At 37.2% G+C, this 16,407-nt stretch overlaps 1 protein-coding gene across 7 annotated transcripts in view; it reads left to right on the top strand.

Moving 5' to 3' along the window:
* EPS8 (epidermal growth factor receptor pathway substrate 8) overlaps nt 1-14,164 on the top strand; it is a 195,370-nt gene extending 181,206 nt beyond the window's left edge. For all 7 annotated transcript variants that reach the window (XM_059726544.1, XM_059726541.1, XM_059726542.1 and 4 more), the window contains 4 exons: nt 2,862-3,099; nt 5,834-6,014; nt 6,589-6,718; nt 12,675-14,164. In XM_059726544.1, the coding sequence (XP_059582527.1) occupies nt 2,862-3,099; nt 5,834-6,014; nt 6,589-6,718; nt 12,675-12,788 (663 nt within the window). In that variant the 3' untranslated portion in view covers nt 12,789-14,164. The remainder of the gene's footprint in view (nt 1-2,861; nt 3,100-5,833; nt 6,015-6,588; nt 6,719-12,674) is intronic.
* Nucleotides 14,165-16,407: the final 2,243 nt, after the last annotated feature.

Here is a 16,407-nt window from a genome sequence, read left to right as displayed (position 1 = left end):
TTTTTCTGCTTCCAGTTCATGATTTGCACTGATTCTCCTTAGCTACTTCTTTTGGCATCATGGCATTTCCTTTCACCATTCTGTGCCCTATGCCACTGTTCAAGAAACAGCTGGTGCCATCCCACTGCTGCTGGTTATCTTTGACAGCCTGACCTAGTTACTGTTATGTAATTTGGATTGTGTTGGTGCCCAGGGAAACGCATCACAGGGCTGCTCTACACACAGGTTTTGTTACTGCTTATATTATATTGGTTTGAACCCAGTAAAGTTAAAGTGGTACACCTCCTGTTGTGAATACGTTTTATACTGATACACCTTAAGGCTTGCCTGTATGGAGGAAATTTACTGGCATATCTATACCCCTATAGTAATACTAATATGATATCCCCATAGGCAACTGATGTCATCAAAGGGTTGTGTTTGTTTTTTAAATTTCTGATGTGGTTGACATTTTGACAGCATATTAACATTTTCATTTGATGTGATTTACTCCATTTTCCTCACAGCAATTACTGGGAGAGCTTGCAGAGGTAACATAAATTGCTATTATCTGACATTGACTTACTAAAGTGTCTTTTTGTAGGCTGAATCTTTTGGGCTGCAGTTTCCAAGATGCTGTATTAGTTCCTTTCATAATGACGATGACCTAGGGAATGTGCAGAACTCCAAAATATTTTGAGTTTAAACAAAATTGGAAGGCATTATAATGCACAGCCACATGCATGTTGTAGCATGTTTCTGCCTGGTGCTATCTCAAAATGCAGAACATGAATTATTTTCCATGTGATGTTTTAGTTCTTTCCAAATATCAGACTGATAGTACATCTTTTTGTGGGCCTTGTGCTTCTAGCATAGCCCATTTAATGGTTAAGTTATCCAGTGTTGACATAAGAGCTGCTGATAGTATTTAGCTATCTTTACACTGAGATGAAAGAATTGACTGTGGTAATGACACACAGGCAATATTTGCTTTTTAATGAACATCATCAAAGCAGCAATGTTTTTCCTTGTGCCATGTGAAAATAAAATGGGCATAGCAATTTAGCATTTTTGAGTCAGTGAGCTTGATTTAATTATTTAATTAAAAACGTTTTACTCTGATATTTATGAACCACTTACATTGACTAACTTGACTGAAGATGTATTAATTCGCCACTTTGCTCCCAGCAGCTTTGTAGGATGCACATTATTCTGCTTGTTTTATTTAATACTCAGTTTCTGCTTTTTTTATTACATATTTGAAAGTAAGAATTGCCACAGAAAATATACCACAGAAAATATCAAGCATGAGAATTACATGTCAATGAATGCCAATAACCTCCTCATAATAGATTGCATGTCCTGCACAAAAAATAATTGTGAGACAAAGTACTAAACTACCAAACGTTTTTTTAGGGGGATCATATTTAGAAAGATTTGTTATTTTCATAACTGGTCATTATAAATACTGAAAAACAGCTTCCTTCTCTCCCCACAAAAAGCATTTTTTCAATTTATACTTTGCCCTGAAACCTGTAGGACAGGTTGTAAATCAGTGTGGCTCTGCCAGAGCCAGGCCAGTTTACACTGGCTAAGCACCTGGTTGGGTATATTTTGTGGTTAAATCTTTCAAATTTGAGATTTGCATGTGGGGAAGTTGCTTAAGATTAATGAGAGGTTGACTTGTTAAGGCAATGATGTGTTGCTAATATAGTAACATATGGCTTCCACAAGTACTTTCCTATTTGTCATAAGTGCCATGCCCCTGAGGGAACAGATGTGGGTATTTCAGGAAGGAAAAGTGAAGCCTGGAAAATCAACTCACTTGTTTTGATACTACAGATAAGATGGCACCTACAGATAAGTGGCCCATAGGCATGCTCCTACTTGGCAGTAGATGAAAATTAAATCACCATAGTTTAGCTCTTTCACTGAGGGTTATGTTACTGTGGATTATCTTCTATTTATAGGGTGACAATATATGTACCCAGGCCATTACCACAGAGCAACTTACGTGCTTGGTGGAAAGCCCTGCCCCATTTTACATTATGGTACATAGTCCATCTGACTGTTCCCTCAATTAAAACAAATGTGCACATTGCATACCATTCTGTATTTAGACTTGTTTTAAGGAGGCTGATCTGAGCCGCAGAGTTCAGCTCTGAACCCAGACTTCTTCCAAATTTGGGAATTATTAGATATCTTTCCAAAATAAATAGATGCTAATCAAAGTGATTGAGCCTAATTCAGGAATCATTGGGCAAAATCTTTTGGCTGTTTTTCTTTAGCAGGACAGATATGATTACTGTAACAATCCTTTTCAGCTTTAAGATCTATGAGCTTAGGTTTGGCCTATTATAGTCATCTGCAAAGAGCCGGTTCAGTGACATTCGAAGGCAAGAGTTCTTGAGGCTTAGTGGGGGGTCTTAGATTTTTGTTTGCTTGCTTGTTTAACATGCTTAGTATATGTGCTTTATTCTGATAAAGTCCAGATTTTCAAATGTCTTAGAGGCTGATCAGAAACTCCAGATAATAGAAGTTTTGAATTTAAGAAAAAATTAGTTGTGTATAAATCTCATATCTACAAGAAACCAAATGAATTTTGGGGTAATCTGATATTAAGCTGAAGTTGAGTTTACAGTAAGGAATTTGACAGAGAGAAGCAGATCAACATGGACCATACTGATGTCAAAATAAGACTGGCAAACTACAAAAATGTTGTTGATAAGTAATATTGCTCTTGGGAATTAAATGAGAGCTCTACTTGCAGAACATCATGAGAAGTGGGGGGAATTCTCTGCAGAAGGTCAGAATCATAGATACCTTGTGAACTCATGAACGATGTAGTATGCAAAACTAATTGTTTGTTTTCATTTCTTCAGAAACAGAGGGCGGAGTATGGTCCAAAACAATCAGATCCCACTCCTGCTGCTCCATCGCCACCTCCAACACCAGCTCCCATTCCCGTTCCTGTCCCTCCCTGTGCACCAGCGCCTATTCCTATTCCAGTTCCTGTGCCAAAAGCACCAGGAGCTATCAGTCGCCAAAGCAGCACATCTAGTGACAGTGGTAGTGGCATTATACGGGATAGCCAGAGACACAAACAGCTTTCTGTTGATCGTAAGTATCTTCAAACAGCAAGAAAGAGATATATTCCCCAATTCTGTCCATTTCATGTAACATCTTAAAAATCACATATTTTCATGCAACTGTTTGTGAAATATTTGACTTCTACTGTCATATAGTTGTAATTGATTTCTGTGCTATTTAATACTAAAATCCCATCTAATCAACCAAATTGAGCAGGGAGTGAGGCAGTTCCATACCTGAATAAGACACTTCTTACATAAAATCTTGCCATATTTCTCCCTCTGCTTTGAGACAGGCTGTGTCCCCATTCTAGCCTGAGGCATGGAGCATGGTCCTGTCCCAGCCCAGCCCTGTAGCAGCCCTGTGGGCTATGTGCCACTGCTACAGGGCTGGGCTTGAGTGTGTGCTGAGAGCCCTAGGCTGTTGCATATATAGAGTCTGCCCACATGGAGCAAAGGTAAGGGGGGGAAGGAGAGGGGCAGGTGGGGGAGCAAAGAGTGTGGGGGTGAGGAGGATGCAGAGAGCTGGGGAGGGTGGCAGGCAGCAGCTGCAATTGGCCCTGACCCCAGGCAGGCACTGGAGCTGGAGCCATAGCAGCTGCCTGCCCTCCCCCTCCCCTATCTACCACTGTTTTAGTAAGATTCATTACCTTCCCTGTAAAGTTTCAATAGCGATCCCAAACAAGCTAACCATTGTACACCTTAAGTGTGAGTAGCTGATAGTGATATTAATGACTTTTCTAAAACACCTCTTGAAATGATAACCATAAGTGCTACTACTAATCAAGTGCAACTACAATGCAGCAAACAACAGAGTGGATAGAAAACTTTACATCAAAATGATTTTCAACCAAAAAAAATGAGCTTTCAATTCAACAAATTGTTTTTACGAAAAGCATTCACTTTCTCCATCTTCTCTCTTTTTCAATCCGTCAAGAATTAAAAATATTTTGTTTAAAAATATTGTAGTTCAGTATCATGCCCCTATGGCCTGGCCTCTTTATACAACTATCTCCTCTACATACAACTTCTCTGCTCCCCACTTTTGTTTTTTGACTGAAATAGTTTCAATATTCAGAATTCTAGAATCAGTTTCCCCCTTCTTGAAAATTTAGAATAAAATTACTGTATTAACTTGACTATAAAATGACCCCCCAATAGTTAGATTCTATGAGGGGTCTAATCTATAATTTAGATTATAAATTTGTTTTAATTTTCCAGATATAGAATCTAATTATTAGAGATTTGTCTTGAATTTGCCAATCGCCCACTGCTACAGCAGGGAAAATAAATCTGGAGGTCAGGTAGCCCCTTTGCTCTATGCCTCCCCACAACTTCTTCTGCCTGCAGTCCCTTCCTCTGTCCTTATTGTCAGACCCTGCTCTTCCTGACAACATGGAAATGAGGAACAAATTTGAAAGCACTGACCTTGAAATAAACATAGCTATATCAATTTGCATATAGTACCCATAGACTTCGTTGACCTGGAAATGATGAATTTTATCTTTTTTTTGAAACTGCTGTAAGTTTTAGTGCAGGTACTCTATAAACACACTTGTTAAGTAGCTTTTTAGCACCTATGAACTATGCATGATATTAGTCCAGAGACAAAAGGGATTTACCATATAGTTCATTGGGCTGGGCCCCACCAAAAACAACAGCATTACAAGCCTGGGTGACCCCACAGCTCAGCACTGGTGTGTGTGTGTGTGTGTGTGTGTGTGTGTACTCCAGGAACCCTCCCCACCCAACAAAGGATCCATGTGATAATTAGCTGCCCCCCACCCCACTCATGGCTGGACCTGGGTGTTTTTGTTATAAGTCCTGAGATCCTACAAAAATTTACATGCAGATGAGGGATAGGGCAACCTGGCCCAGCTTCACCTTGTGGAGGATGGGGCCACACTAATCATATGCAACAGGCTGAGAAAGGGGGGATTCTGGGTTAACTGTCTGGAGTCCTGTTTGGTGATGTTTGCCAGATATTTGCTCTCTCAGTGCTGGCCTGGTTTTGCAGTACCTCCTGGCCCAGTGCCATGTCTCTCCTGGGGGAGCAACTCCCAGTTGGGGGTGGGGTTTAAGGGCCACACACAAAAAAGAAAAGAAAAAAGTTTCCATCAGTACGTTTGCCCAAAATGGGCTATGTGTTTTATAGACTTGCTCAGTGTTGACTGCATTTAATCAACTTCATAGTTGATTTCCATTACTGAGCACAATCTGCTTTTACCAGCAGTTCAAAGATAGGTACTGCATTTAATGAGGTTTCCTTGTATACAAATGTAAGATGAGGGGGGGGTTTCCCCTTGTTGACGGGAGAAAAACCTCATCTTATATTTGAGTAACTATGGTTTGTTTGTTTGTTTGTTTTAATTTCTATCAGAATTTTATCCTTGGTGGAGGAGAAAGTCTGTCAGTCAGCTCTAAGGAACACCTTTTAGGTGCAGAATAAGGTGTTTCTAAGGGGTCCACTACGTGTTCAAATTAAAGTTGGATAGAAACCAGCTATAAAGTTTTTACGCATTTTCAAGAACTAACTTTGTAGCTAGCTGATTCTTACTGTAGCTGGATAAATATTTTTATGGCTTGTTAATTACTTTGCATATGTGGCCAGTTTAAATTTATTGCATGACGAACCAGTTAATTGCGTAATCTATGTAATGTGTGGCAGAGGCCACAGAGGCAGGGGAAATGCCTTGTACTTCTTCAGATTTCTTAAAAATAAACTCCAACATGTTCAATTGTTTTTCTTTTCTATCTCTGTCTAGGTAGGAAATCTCAGATGGAAGAGGTACAGGATGAGCTTATTCACAGACTTACAATTGGCCGGAGTGCTGCTCAGAAGAAGTTCCACGTGCCACGACCAAACGTACCAATAGTTAATATCACTTATGACTCTTCTCCTGAGGATGTGAAAGTATGGTTACAATCAAAGGGATTCAATCCTGTGTAAGTTTGAGGATGAACTGCAATAAAAAGCTGTTATTCAGAATTTAAAGGAAAATGGGCTAAGATTTCAAAGATAGGCAACAGTTTTATCTGTCCAACCTGAGATGATTTTTTCTGAAAGTGTTGAGCACGCACGCTCTCAAAATGATGCACGTTTTTAAAAAAACTATTAAAAAGTATGATCTATGTTTTTTAGGCATGTTTACACTTATTTTAATCAACAAGGTGATCACTAACTGCTGTCCTACTAAATCATAAAACCCTGGTCTAAAATATTAGACATACATTTTACCAAAAATGAGCTAAGTTTTACAGCATGCTGATTTTTCTCATCCCAAGGTCTACTTTACTGGGACCAGATGACAGCACTTTCAGCATCTCGCATAGTCCTAGCAAATATTACTTGATTTGGCCAATTCAATCTCAAGTAGCTCATGATGTAAAATATATACCTTAATTTGGCATTATATAGGTTAAAAGGTTCCTGCTTTGTTACTCAACTGCTAGATTTTTGCCTATTTTGCTTTATGTAGAATATCGTGTTGCTCATTCTTTGACTCTGCGACTTTTTCAGGACTGTCAATAGCCTGGGAGTATTGACAGGTGCTCAGCTTTTCTCCCTTAATAAAGAGGAACTAAAGAGTGTTTGCCCAGAAGGACCTAGAGTCTACAGCCAAATTACTGTACAGAAATCTGCATTAGAGGTATGAATAATCCCTCTTAACTCTTCTACTTTTTACCTTTGGCATATCATAGGGGTATTTTTTTTTTTTAATCAGGTGTTTTATACCTGGGCATGCACGAGGGATCAGAGTAGGCATTCGTATGAAACTTTGAAATAAAATTGCTCACCTGTGAACATGGAAGACTAGATTTGATGGTTCATAAAGCCCTTACCAGTCCTATGTTGAGACAGTAAATAATAAGTGGTAATCATGAAATATTCATTGTTCAGCAGAGTTGAACTATTAGGAGTTAAAATGGGGCTCCTCTTCCTGGTAACTAGTCCTCTTTTACCTTTGTCTCAGGCATCTCATCTTAACAGGATCCCTAGCCTGACTCAGTATGGCATTTCTGACTGACATCAGAGGGGTTTCTCATCTTCCTCCTGATCTCCTCAGTGTTCTCTGCTCTATTCTCCTCTGTCTGTCCTTTCATGAACTACAGATGCTATAGATTGCAAGTCTCCCTTGTCAGAACGTTTCACCCACCAGGATAACAGTGCTCAACCTTCCAGTCTCAACCTTGTGTGCCAGATTGGCCTGACCCCAGGCACCAGATCTGGCCACAGGGTAACCCTGTGCATCAGCTCCACTGCACATTGGTGCAATACAACATGCAGGATCATGTCATCCAGCCTGCAGGGCTCCCCAAGGGTCTAGAAATTTGGCAGCAGAGGAGCAGCATTAAACAAAGAGATGAACTTGCAGGCTGGAGGCTGAGCACCATTGCACTAAGGATTCACAGTCGGGAAGGTTAGCAGGCATGGTGTGTTTGATAATACTGGTCACGTGTTAGCCATCCAGCCACTTTATATATGTAGGTACCCCTAGCTAGAAGGAATGAAGCAAAAATTAAGATATAAGGAAATGATGGTGAATGAAATCTGTCATATCTGGTAATTCTTCCAGCTTTAGGCTGATGCACACAAACGAAATGGTGGAAGCAAGTATGCATTGATGCTACCCCATCTAGTGAATTTATTCTTGTCATCAGTCTAGCACTTGACATGAATATTAAATTTGCTGAAAATCAGCATATCTAGAAGAGCTGTTCCTAATGCTGTGGGAATTCTGTTCTTGTGTAGTACTAAAACTATGGCTAAATATGTAAGTAACAGAAAAAATTAACTGTACTTGGTTCAGTGCGGCCATACTTCTTTAGGAATATTATCACAGAGCTAAACAGCATTTTGCCAGGAAGTGTTTACTTGAGAGCTGGGTACATCCACCCTTTTTATTATAGGTGAGGAAGGAAAATACATGGACAAACAGTAAAGGAGCAGAAAATAAAACAAGTTAAAACAGGGAAATATGTGAACATCACCTACTTTATAGATTAGTTGCAACAATCTAATGGGGGGGGGGAGGGAAGGTTTCTTGACTATAATCTAGAAATACTGATAGAGTAAACTGAAAAAGAGGTTATCTGTATTGCTTACTTCCTGCTGTCTCTATCCTCCACAAATTTGTGGTTAATTGGCTTAAGTTATTTTATTTTTGTATCTCAGCCCAAGTATAAAACCAAGAATGAGGGTATAGATTGATATAACATTATATCACTATCAAAGGACACCAGTATATGCTGGTACGATGCAGCTGTTACATCTGAATATTTCTGGGACAATACCAGCATAGTAAAACTGCTGCAGCTTTAACTCTTAAAGGTGAAAGTTGGGGTAGTTTAACTAATTTGTATCGGTATGAAAGCATTAAAATGTAATAACTAGATTGTATCAACCTCTCCCCATTTAAAGCTAGTTCTAAGGTGTGTTTGTCCATGCCCAGGGAAGATTGAGAACTGTTTTCAAACACCAATTTAAGGGTTTTTTTATAATGAATCCTAGACAATTAGGTCAATGTGGATCAGACAGCATTGTTGTTTTACCTAGGTTAAAATGTTTTTAAAAAGGTTTTTCTTTCCATGGATAGACTATCACTGTGGCGTAATCCAGTCTCTTCAGGCATTTCAAGCAGGGAGGGTGGTGGGAGGGCTTACTTTTTTGTGGCTTGGTGTCTCTGCCTAAAGATTCACTATTTTTATTTGAATTTCACACAAGTCCCCCATCTCAACCCCTGAGATGTAACTGAGACAGAAGATGCTATTTAAATGAATTCTGCACCCATTTATTTTTGCAATATTTTTCATATCAAAGTGAAATTTCCAATGCATATTAAGATGTAGGAATATCCAGTTTTTAATGTATCATGTTAATGGCAAAAGATCAACATGTTTAGAACAAGAATTAGACAAATGTTTGTCCCATGTGTCTTAAAAGGTGCTAGTTTGAGGGAGGAGGTCAAGGAAATAACAGTTAAACTCTACCCTGTACAAAAGCAATACCCCCAAAGGACCTGCTAACAGTCTCTGCTGCCAAAGGTATGACAGTGTCCTGCAGGGTGTTAAATTAGCTGTAGTGTTTTGCTGTGAACAGATGTAGTCCTGTAGTTGTAAACATCTACGTAAGTGCCATTATTTTCAGTAGAACTTAATTTAAAAATCAAATGGTATCTGGTTTGTTGATGTCTGTTGTTTCTCCCTCTGTGTTCTGGGCCTTTCTTATACTTGTCTTTGGCTTCTGTTCTTTTTTGAGTGGTCAAGGGTTATTTAATAAGATTATCTGAAGAGTGTTAATACACAGATATGGGAAGTTTGAAAATAAAGTTTGTTTATTTTTTCTATCTGCTCCTATAAGATTTAGTCATTAAAATCTAGCCTGCATTTGACTTACCATGTGACTTTTAAAATCAAAATCCTTCTTTCAGACTTCAAGGTACTCTTTTTTTTTTTTTCCCCTGGGAACACTTGATTATACTAAAGGAACCTTATATTTTTCTGTGCATATCAAACTGTTCTGCATCAGATAAATTGTGTGTGTCCTCACTTAAAGGAATCCAACTGATAAAATAAAAATTATTGTAATTGAATGACACTTACCATTTCTGACATTTCTACCTAAAAATGAGCTCTTTTTCTCTTTGGGGAAAAAAAATACCACATTTTTTCATATAAAACTTGTGCCTTTTTTCTAAAAACCAGCTGATGGAAATCATGGTGTACATTATAAGTGAGAGAATACAGTAACAGAACTTTCTGCCACTTAGGCTTTATGTTTTTGCTTTACAAAAGCAGAAGTGAGTCTGCATGTGATCCACTGCGAGCAGAACAGTGAGCAGGCTCAGCCCTATAGCTGCTGCTACTCAGTTACTTACTACAAGGAAAATATTTTTAGTCTACATTCTACCTTTCAAAAACAAACTGCATATCTTCTGTGGCATGTTGTGTGTAATAAAATATGGTAATATCTATATATAATGTTACTCAACATAGAAGCAATTCAAATAGAAGCCTGTGAAACTGCCTAAAACATGTTAAACTCACATAACCCTTATTTTACAGATTATTCAAGAACAATACGTACTTTTATAAATATATGAATAGCCACTAGCATGTAAGTTTAATCATGGAGACTGAGCTAACAAACACAATAGATGAGTAGATTCAATCTACTCTAGATCCAGCATCCCATATCTAATAATTGGAACATTATCACAGTAACTGACTCTTTGAAATTAATGTGGCTACAAATAGTACTGTAGAGAGATAGAATAAGGCAACATAGTAATGACTTCAGTAAAGCTTCCTGCCAAGTTCCTTTGGACTGTTTCTCCCCATGCTCTTCGACAAACTTCTTAATCCTGGTCTTCTCTGTGATCCCATGCCATTCCTAGCACTCTCACCACTGTGCTCTCAAACTAAATATTACATTTCCACCCCCCATGGCCAACTCTTCAATTAGCCATTAAAGTAATACTTTTATCTGAGGTGGTTGGAATTCAGTAGTTATTGTACCCAAAAGTGGGAAGGGGGGAGAAACCAAAACATTAAGTGCAAAAATTTACACAAGTATTGTGCTTTATCTTCTGCCGAGGTTTCTGTTCATTCTTTTAATGATGACTGACTGAAAATCCTCAATTCAGTCTTTGAATTAAATTAGAATTCAAAAGCAGAAGAGAAAGCAAAACTTGTAATTGCCTTCCTGGAACTATTAGATAAGTATGGTCTAATTAAAGATTCAGGGGTAGAGGGGAGGTCAGGGGAGGAAAGAGAAGGTAAGTGTTTAGGATTTCCTGTTATTCCATAGCAGCAGGTAAATGGTTTCTTAAAAGTATTTCACTGTACCAACTTTCTTTCTGTTGTGTTAATTTTCTTCATAATTTCATAGTAGGTAGGGTCGAAAGGGACCTGAGCAGACCCCCTGCCGTGGGCAGGAAAGAATCCTGGGGTCAAACGACCCTGGCTAGGTGATTATCCAGCCTCCTTTTGAAGACACCCAGGGTAGGAGCAAGCACCACTTCTCTTCCCTTCCCTTCTTAAGTGACTTTGTGTTAAGAGAGTAATTCTGAAGCATAGTGGTCTGTCTTGAGGAACATGAAGTAAAAAGAATGGCTCTCTGCCCATAGCGAAGGGCTGTCAGTTGGGAGATCTCACTTATTCACAGCTTTACCAGATGACTTCAGCAAACCCCTCGGAGCTCAGTTCTCAGAAAAAGAGTACAATGGAGAAGAGAGTGCTGCTCAGAGCTCCAAGACTATGTCATTCTCAGCTCAAAGATAACTTTGCAATTAATGATTAGGCAAGCAACATCTCGGGCACAGGACAGGCTCTTCAGAGAGGTTAAAATCAGATTGTTTAATATATGCTCTGCAAAAATGTAGTCCAACTAAGAATCTGGCTTTTCATTTCTCTAGGTCTCCATTTTCTTATTTATTGAAGTGAAGTTGTGTGTTGTATTCACAGTGATGGTGTGTGTTCATTTCTTAGTTTTTTGTCAAGTACTTAAAAATTTTGAGCTGTGTACAGTATTGCACAAGTTAAAAATATTATCTCTTGGTTTATGTTACTCATTACCCTCAGAATAGAACAACTTCAATATATGTGCTTTCAAACCTTCTGTAATCAGACTATTGGTGTGGCTACAAAAGTTGGAACCCTTAAATTTGAAAACAATACCCAGGTTCTCTACTTTTAATTTTACTTTGTTCAAACCTGTCTTGAGCCTTTTCTGTGGAGGGTGGCCTGTACATCTAATAAATGAATGAATAAATAAACCACAATTAATTCAAAGCCAAAAAGCTTAGTGGATAATGCCGTGTAATGTATCTGATTAGGATAGTAAGGGGCTAGCATTAGGAACCAATTCAAGCATTGTTAACCTTCTTCATAACTTAGCCAACTTTAAATAAGAAAAATACTGATAAAATCAAAAGGCGCATAGGTCAAGATATAGATCTTGCTGTAAGGTAATTTTGTTACATAGCTAAGTAAATCATGGGTTCGCATCCAACTTTTTCAATCTATTAATCACATTTGAAGTGCTATAAAATGTGGAAGTCTCCCATCTAGTTAACATGCACTGTGATACCCATACAGAATGCAGAAAAATAAAATTATAATAATTTCCAACCTAAAAGTAGAATCGTAAATAACATTTCACACTATTTTTTTTCTTAATAAGCCGTGCATTGGTGTGAACCACAGTCACAAGGTGCTAAACTGCTAACACGGAAACCCGTTTAAAAAAATAGGAAGAGATCTTTTATTATAAGGGGTGAAATTCACCCAGAGTGAAATTTACTGTTGACTTTTATTGGGGTCAGGAGTTCACTCTTGTGTACTCAATAGCACTCAGTGGCTTCAGTGAGAGCTAGATATTCAACAGTAGTGAAAATCAGACTGGCAGCACTCAGAAAATATGTCCATCCCTGTCCAAAATACCACCTGAACACACACACAAGTGGTACGTTGAATGGAGCATTTTCTATATGAATGCATGACTTCACACACAAACCCTAACTTTGCATACCTTCCTCCTTCTATTGTTGAAGTGTTACCTACTAGTATCACACATTTACCCCATTTTCTGTTTTTCATTTATAGGCTAACAGTGGTAGTTCAGAATTGCAAGAAATTATGAGAAGACGACAAGAAAAAATCAGTGCAACTGCCACAGATTCAGGAGTAGAATCCTTTGATGAAGGAAGTGGGCACTGAGTCTTTTCCTTTGATTTAATTGTCCTTGGCATTATTCCATCAAGCTTTGTTTTAGGAAGCGATGAACGGGGATGTCTGATTTATTTTGTAGGTAGATATAACTTGTCGCCATATAGAAACAAGGCAGCCAGTCAATAGAAGTACTTGCTGCCAGCCTCTCGCCATTTAAAAAAGTAAACACAATGGAAGTTAAGTGAAGTTGGCACTTGAGAATCAGTTACTCCCAAAGACAAGTTTGCCTTTGTGGAATTTACCATTTCATACTCTCTTTACAGATAAATAAATACAATGTTGCTTTTGGTTCATTCCAATGAAGCTGAGCCAGCAATAAAATGTACTTGAACCCTTCAGTAATTTATGATTTTGAATTCCGTCTGTTGCTGTAATATATGTACGATTCTTTCTTTTTGGCTTGGTCTTCCTCTTCCTATGCAGGGTCATACTGAAGGGTGTTTAAATTTATTTAAAAGTTCTTGATGCCAGCAATCAAAGATGAAATGCATAGAATAAGTGCAGCAGCTCAAGCCTTTGAAATGTAGACTGACTTATTCTTGTATCATCCGCAAGATGTTTTATTACTAATGAAATTGTTGAAAGCAAATAATATTCTGCGTTTTAATTTTATTTCTACTACTTTGATGACAAACCATGATATTACGCAGTAAAAATGAATAGAAAATACTAAACCCACAAGTCAGCTTGAAGTGGTCAGACCTAGCCATAAAGGTATTCACAGTATTTCTTTTAATAGACTTACATTTTTGTTTGTAACAAAACTAGTTAAAAGAAGAGTATAATCCAGATTTTTTGTGTTGATCATAAATGTCAATTTTTCTGTATGTAAAAAGCTATTTGTTTCTTTATAAATTTAATCTTTTGAAAAAAAATGATTGATTCTGAAGGGGAAAAACTTTCTTCCCAGCAAATGTTATTTTTGGAAACACAATGATTTTTGTCACAATGTTCTATAATTTCTCTTGTGTAAAGATCATCACTTCATTTAGAAAAATTTAATCATCTAGTTTAATTAATTTTCATAGTGCCTTTTTCACATGAATCAGCTGGAAGTCTGCAATAAACAGTATTTGATGTATGTTACATAGTTGTATCTTTGCTACAAAGAAGATATCGAGGTAAGAAAATGTTCCAGATTTAGAGTATGTTTTTTCTCTGTGTACAAAAAGAAAATTTGTCATATTTACTTCATTTTTTTCATAAATGAAAATTCCAAAACCTAATAAATGTATTTAGTGCCATTCATCCTAAATAACCTTATAAATATATTTCGTATGTGTATGTTTGCTTATGTGTACATAATTTTACATATAATACATACATTGTCTGTATGTGTATTAAAAGCAATATTCACTCTGTCATCAAGATGCAGTCATCTCTAGGAATGAAATACAAGATGCCTTAGGGCAGGAAGTGAAATACTGTTTTTAAAATTCCTCCCGTTGTATTTTGGATGAAATAATGATTTCTTTGTAGTATCCCCACTAAAATCCATTATAAAGTATATTTAGTGCCTGAATTTTTGCACAATAACTGCAGCAAAACAGTTTTACGCAAGCAAATGTGTAGCTTTGAGGTAGAACTAGTTGTTTTACCACCTGCCATAATAGTCAGTCAATCAGATTGTCCAGTTCTCCAAACAGTTGTCTGCTCTTTAACTCCGTATCCAGTTGTACCAGTGTTCTACAATACATACAAGTTACTATTCTTAGTTCAGGAGGTTTTACCCTTTTGTAGGTGTTCTCTTCTGAACAATGAATGACTGACAAAATAGCATCCTACCCTACTTTGTACATTTTGTGTTAAAAAAGGTGACAAAAAAGCAGTATGGTGGTAAAAATGTATGGAGGTCCTTAGAAACATTAAAAATTGTTTCACTTGGACTTCAGAGTAATATCTTGATGCTAGAAAGGGGGTATGCTGGTGATGTACCCCGTTTAATTCTCTAAATAGTGGTCATTACTCACCTTTCTTACTTGTAACTGTCTGTAGATTTATGTTATCACTCAAAGTATGATGGGGTGGGGAAAGGAAAACAACAGCTTTCAGGTGCTTTAGATTACAATCAAGATACAAGCATGCAACATGTACCATACTCAATCCTTGAGAACAGAGGAAAAGACGATTATCATTTGAAAGCAGTATTTCTAGTGAGGGAAGTCAGTGCATACAGTGATATCCAGGGATCCAGGTTTTCTATTTGCCATGGAAAAATGTGGAGCATCTCCTTTAAAGAATATCGTTTCAGAATAGCATATCAGGGCTGCTCAGTACCACAAATCGGTTCGGGGCATCGTCGCAGCTGACCTGCATCCTGGTGTGTGGAGGGGCAGAGGAATTTCTGACTTGTCCATGATAAAAAAAACCCCAAAATTTAATGCCAAAATATTTATAGGTATTTAGAATCTATTTTATTATAGCGATTGATGCACTGGTAAGCTTCCAAATAGCTTTAAAATTGTAAATGTATCAATAAAATACTGTGTTCAACTAATACCTATATAGATAGATAGATATTTATATCTAGATAGATATAAATTAAACATCACTATCTAGATAGATAGATAGATAGATAGATAGCGATGATTAATTTTAATCATGGAAAAATGCAGCTTTTGGGAGCTCTTAATCAGAGATTTTTGGACTTTTTTTACCAGAGAAAACCAGGCTCCCTAGTGTTATCTATGGAAGTACTTTGGAGGAAAAGTGATAATTGATTAAACAGGAAAAAGTGAACAACTCATGGGTATAACTCTATTTTGAGAATTTTAATTTAGCATAGGTAATGCCAGAGAGGTCATGGGTTCCCAGTAGCAGAGAAGGTCAGTGAAACTGAGGTAGCATTTAAAAAGTCTTGCTTGTTTTGCTACAGTTACTTTGAATGCCTATAAATTGCTTAGGGACCTTTCACACCAAAGTTGTACAAATTAGTTTTCTTCTTGCTGACAGTTATGAAAAATAACAACATCATTATGAGTAGGCTCAAAAATTTCTTCAAATAATTAATTCACTGAAAAGTAAATATTATGTTTTGGGCCAAATGAACGATTTCATTTGATGCAAAACTAAACTTTTTGTTTAGGGTTTGAGCATTATCACTGTTTCATGTAAATAAATTTGAAAGAAGTTTTGACATTTTGTTGATATTTTTTAACAGAAAAAACATTGTTTGAATTGTTTTAATAAGGAATAAGTAGACACTGAAAACACAAAGATGGCTTTGCAACAAGTTTTGATGACTAAATTTGCATTTTTCACTGAAAAAAAATTCAAAGAAAATGTTCACCCAGCTCTGTTGCATTTTCTTCATATGTGCTTTTAACATTAGAATTTTTTTTCCCATTCCCATAACTTATTCCCCCAGTTAGAATGGTAAGAGGAAACTATGAAAGAAAACTGCTGCAAAAATTCATGTTAAATTATAAATACCACATTTAATCAAGTCTCAAAGGATTTATATGTAGAAAAGCCTCATGTCATCTCAGTTAAAATGTTAAACAGCACTCGAGTTCAGGCGCTGTAAGATATTTTTTAGCCAATGTATTAGTCTTATTATTTGAAGTATTTAAAAGCTAACATGAGCTGCACTGTATTACTGTAGACT

The sequence above is a fragment of the Alligator mississippiensis genome, chromosome 4 (assembly GCF_030867095.1).
Source record: "Alligator mississippiensis isolate rAllMis1 chromosome 4, rAllMis1, whole genome shotgun sequence".
NCBI lineage: Eukaryota > Metazoa > Chordata > Crocodylia > Alligatoridae > Alligator > Alligator mississippiensis.
The sequence above is the reverse complement of the archived record's forward strand: the minus strand, read 5'-3'. Positions and strand labels throughout refer to the sequence as shown.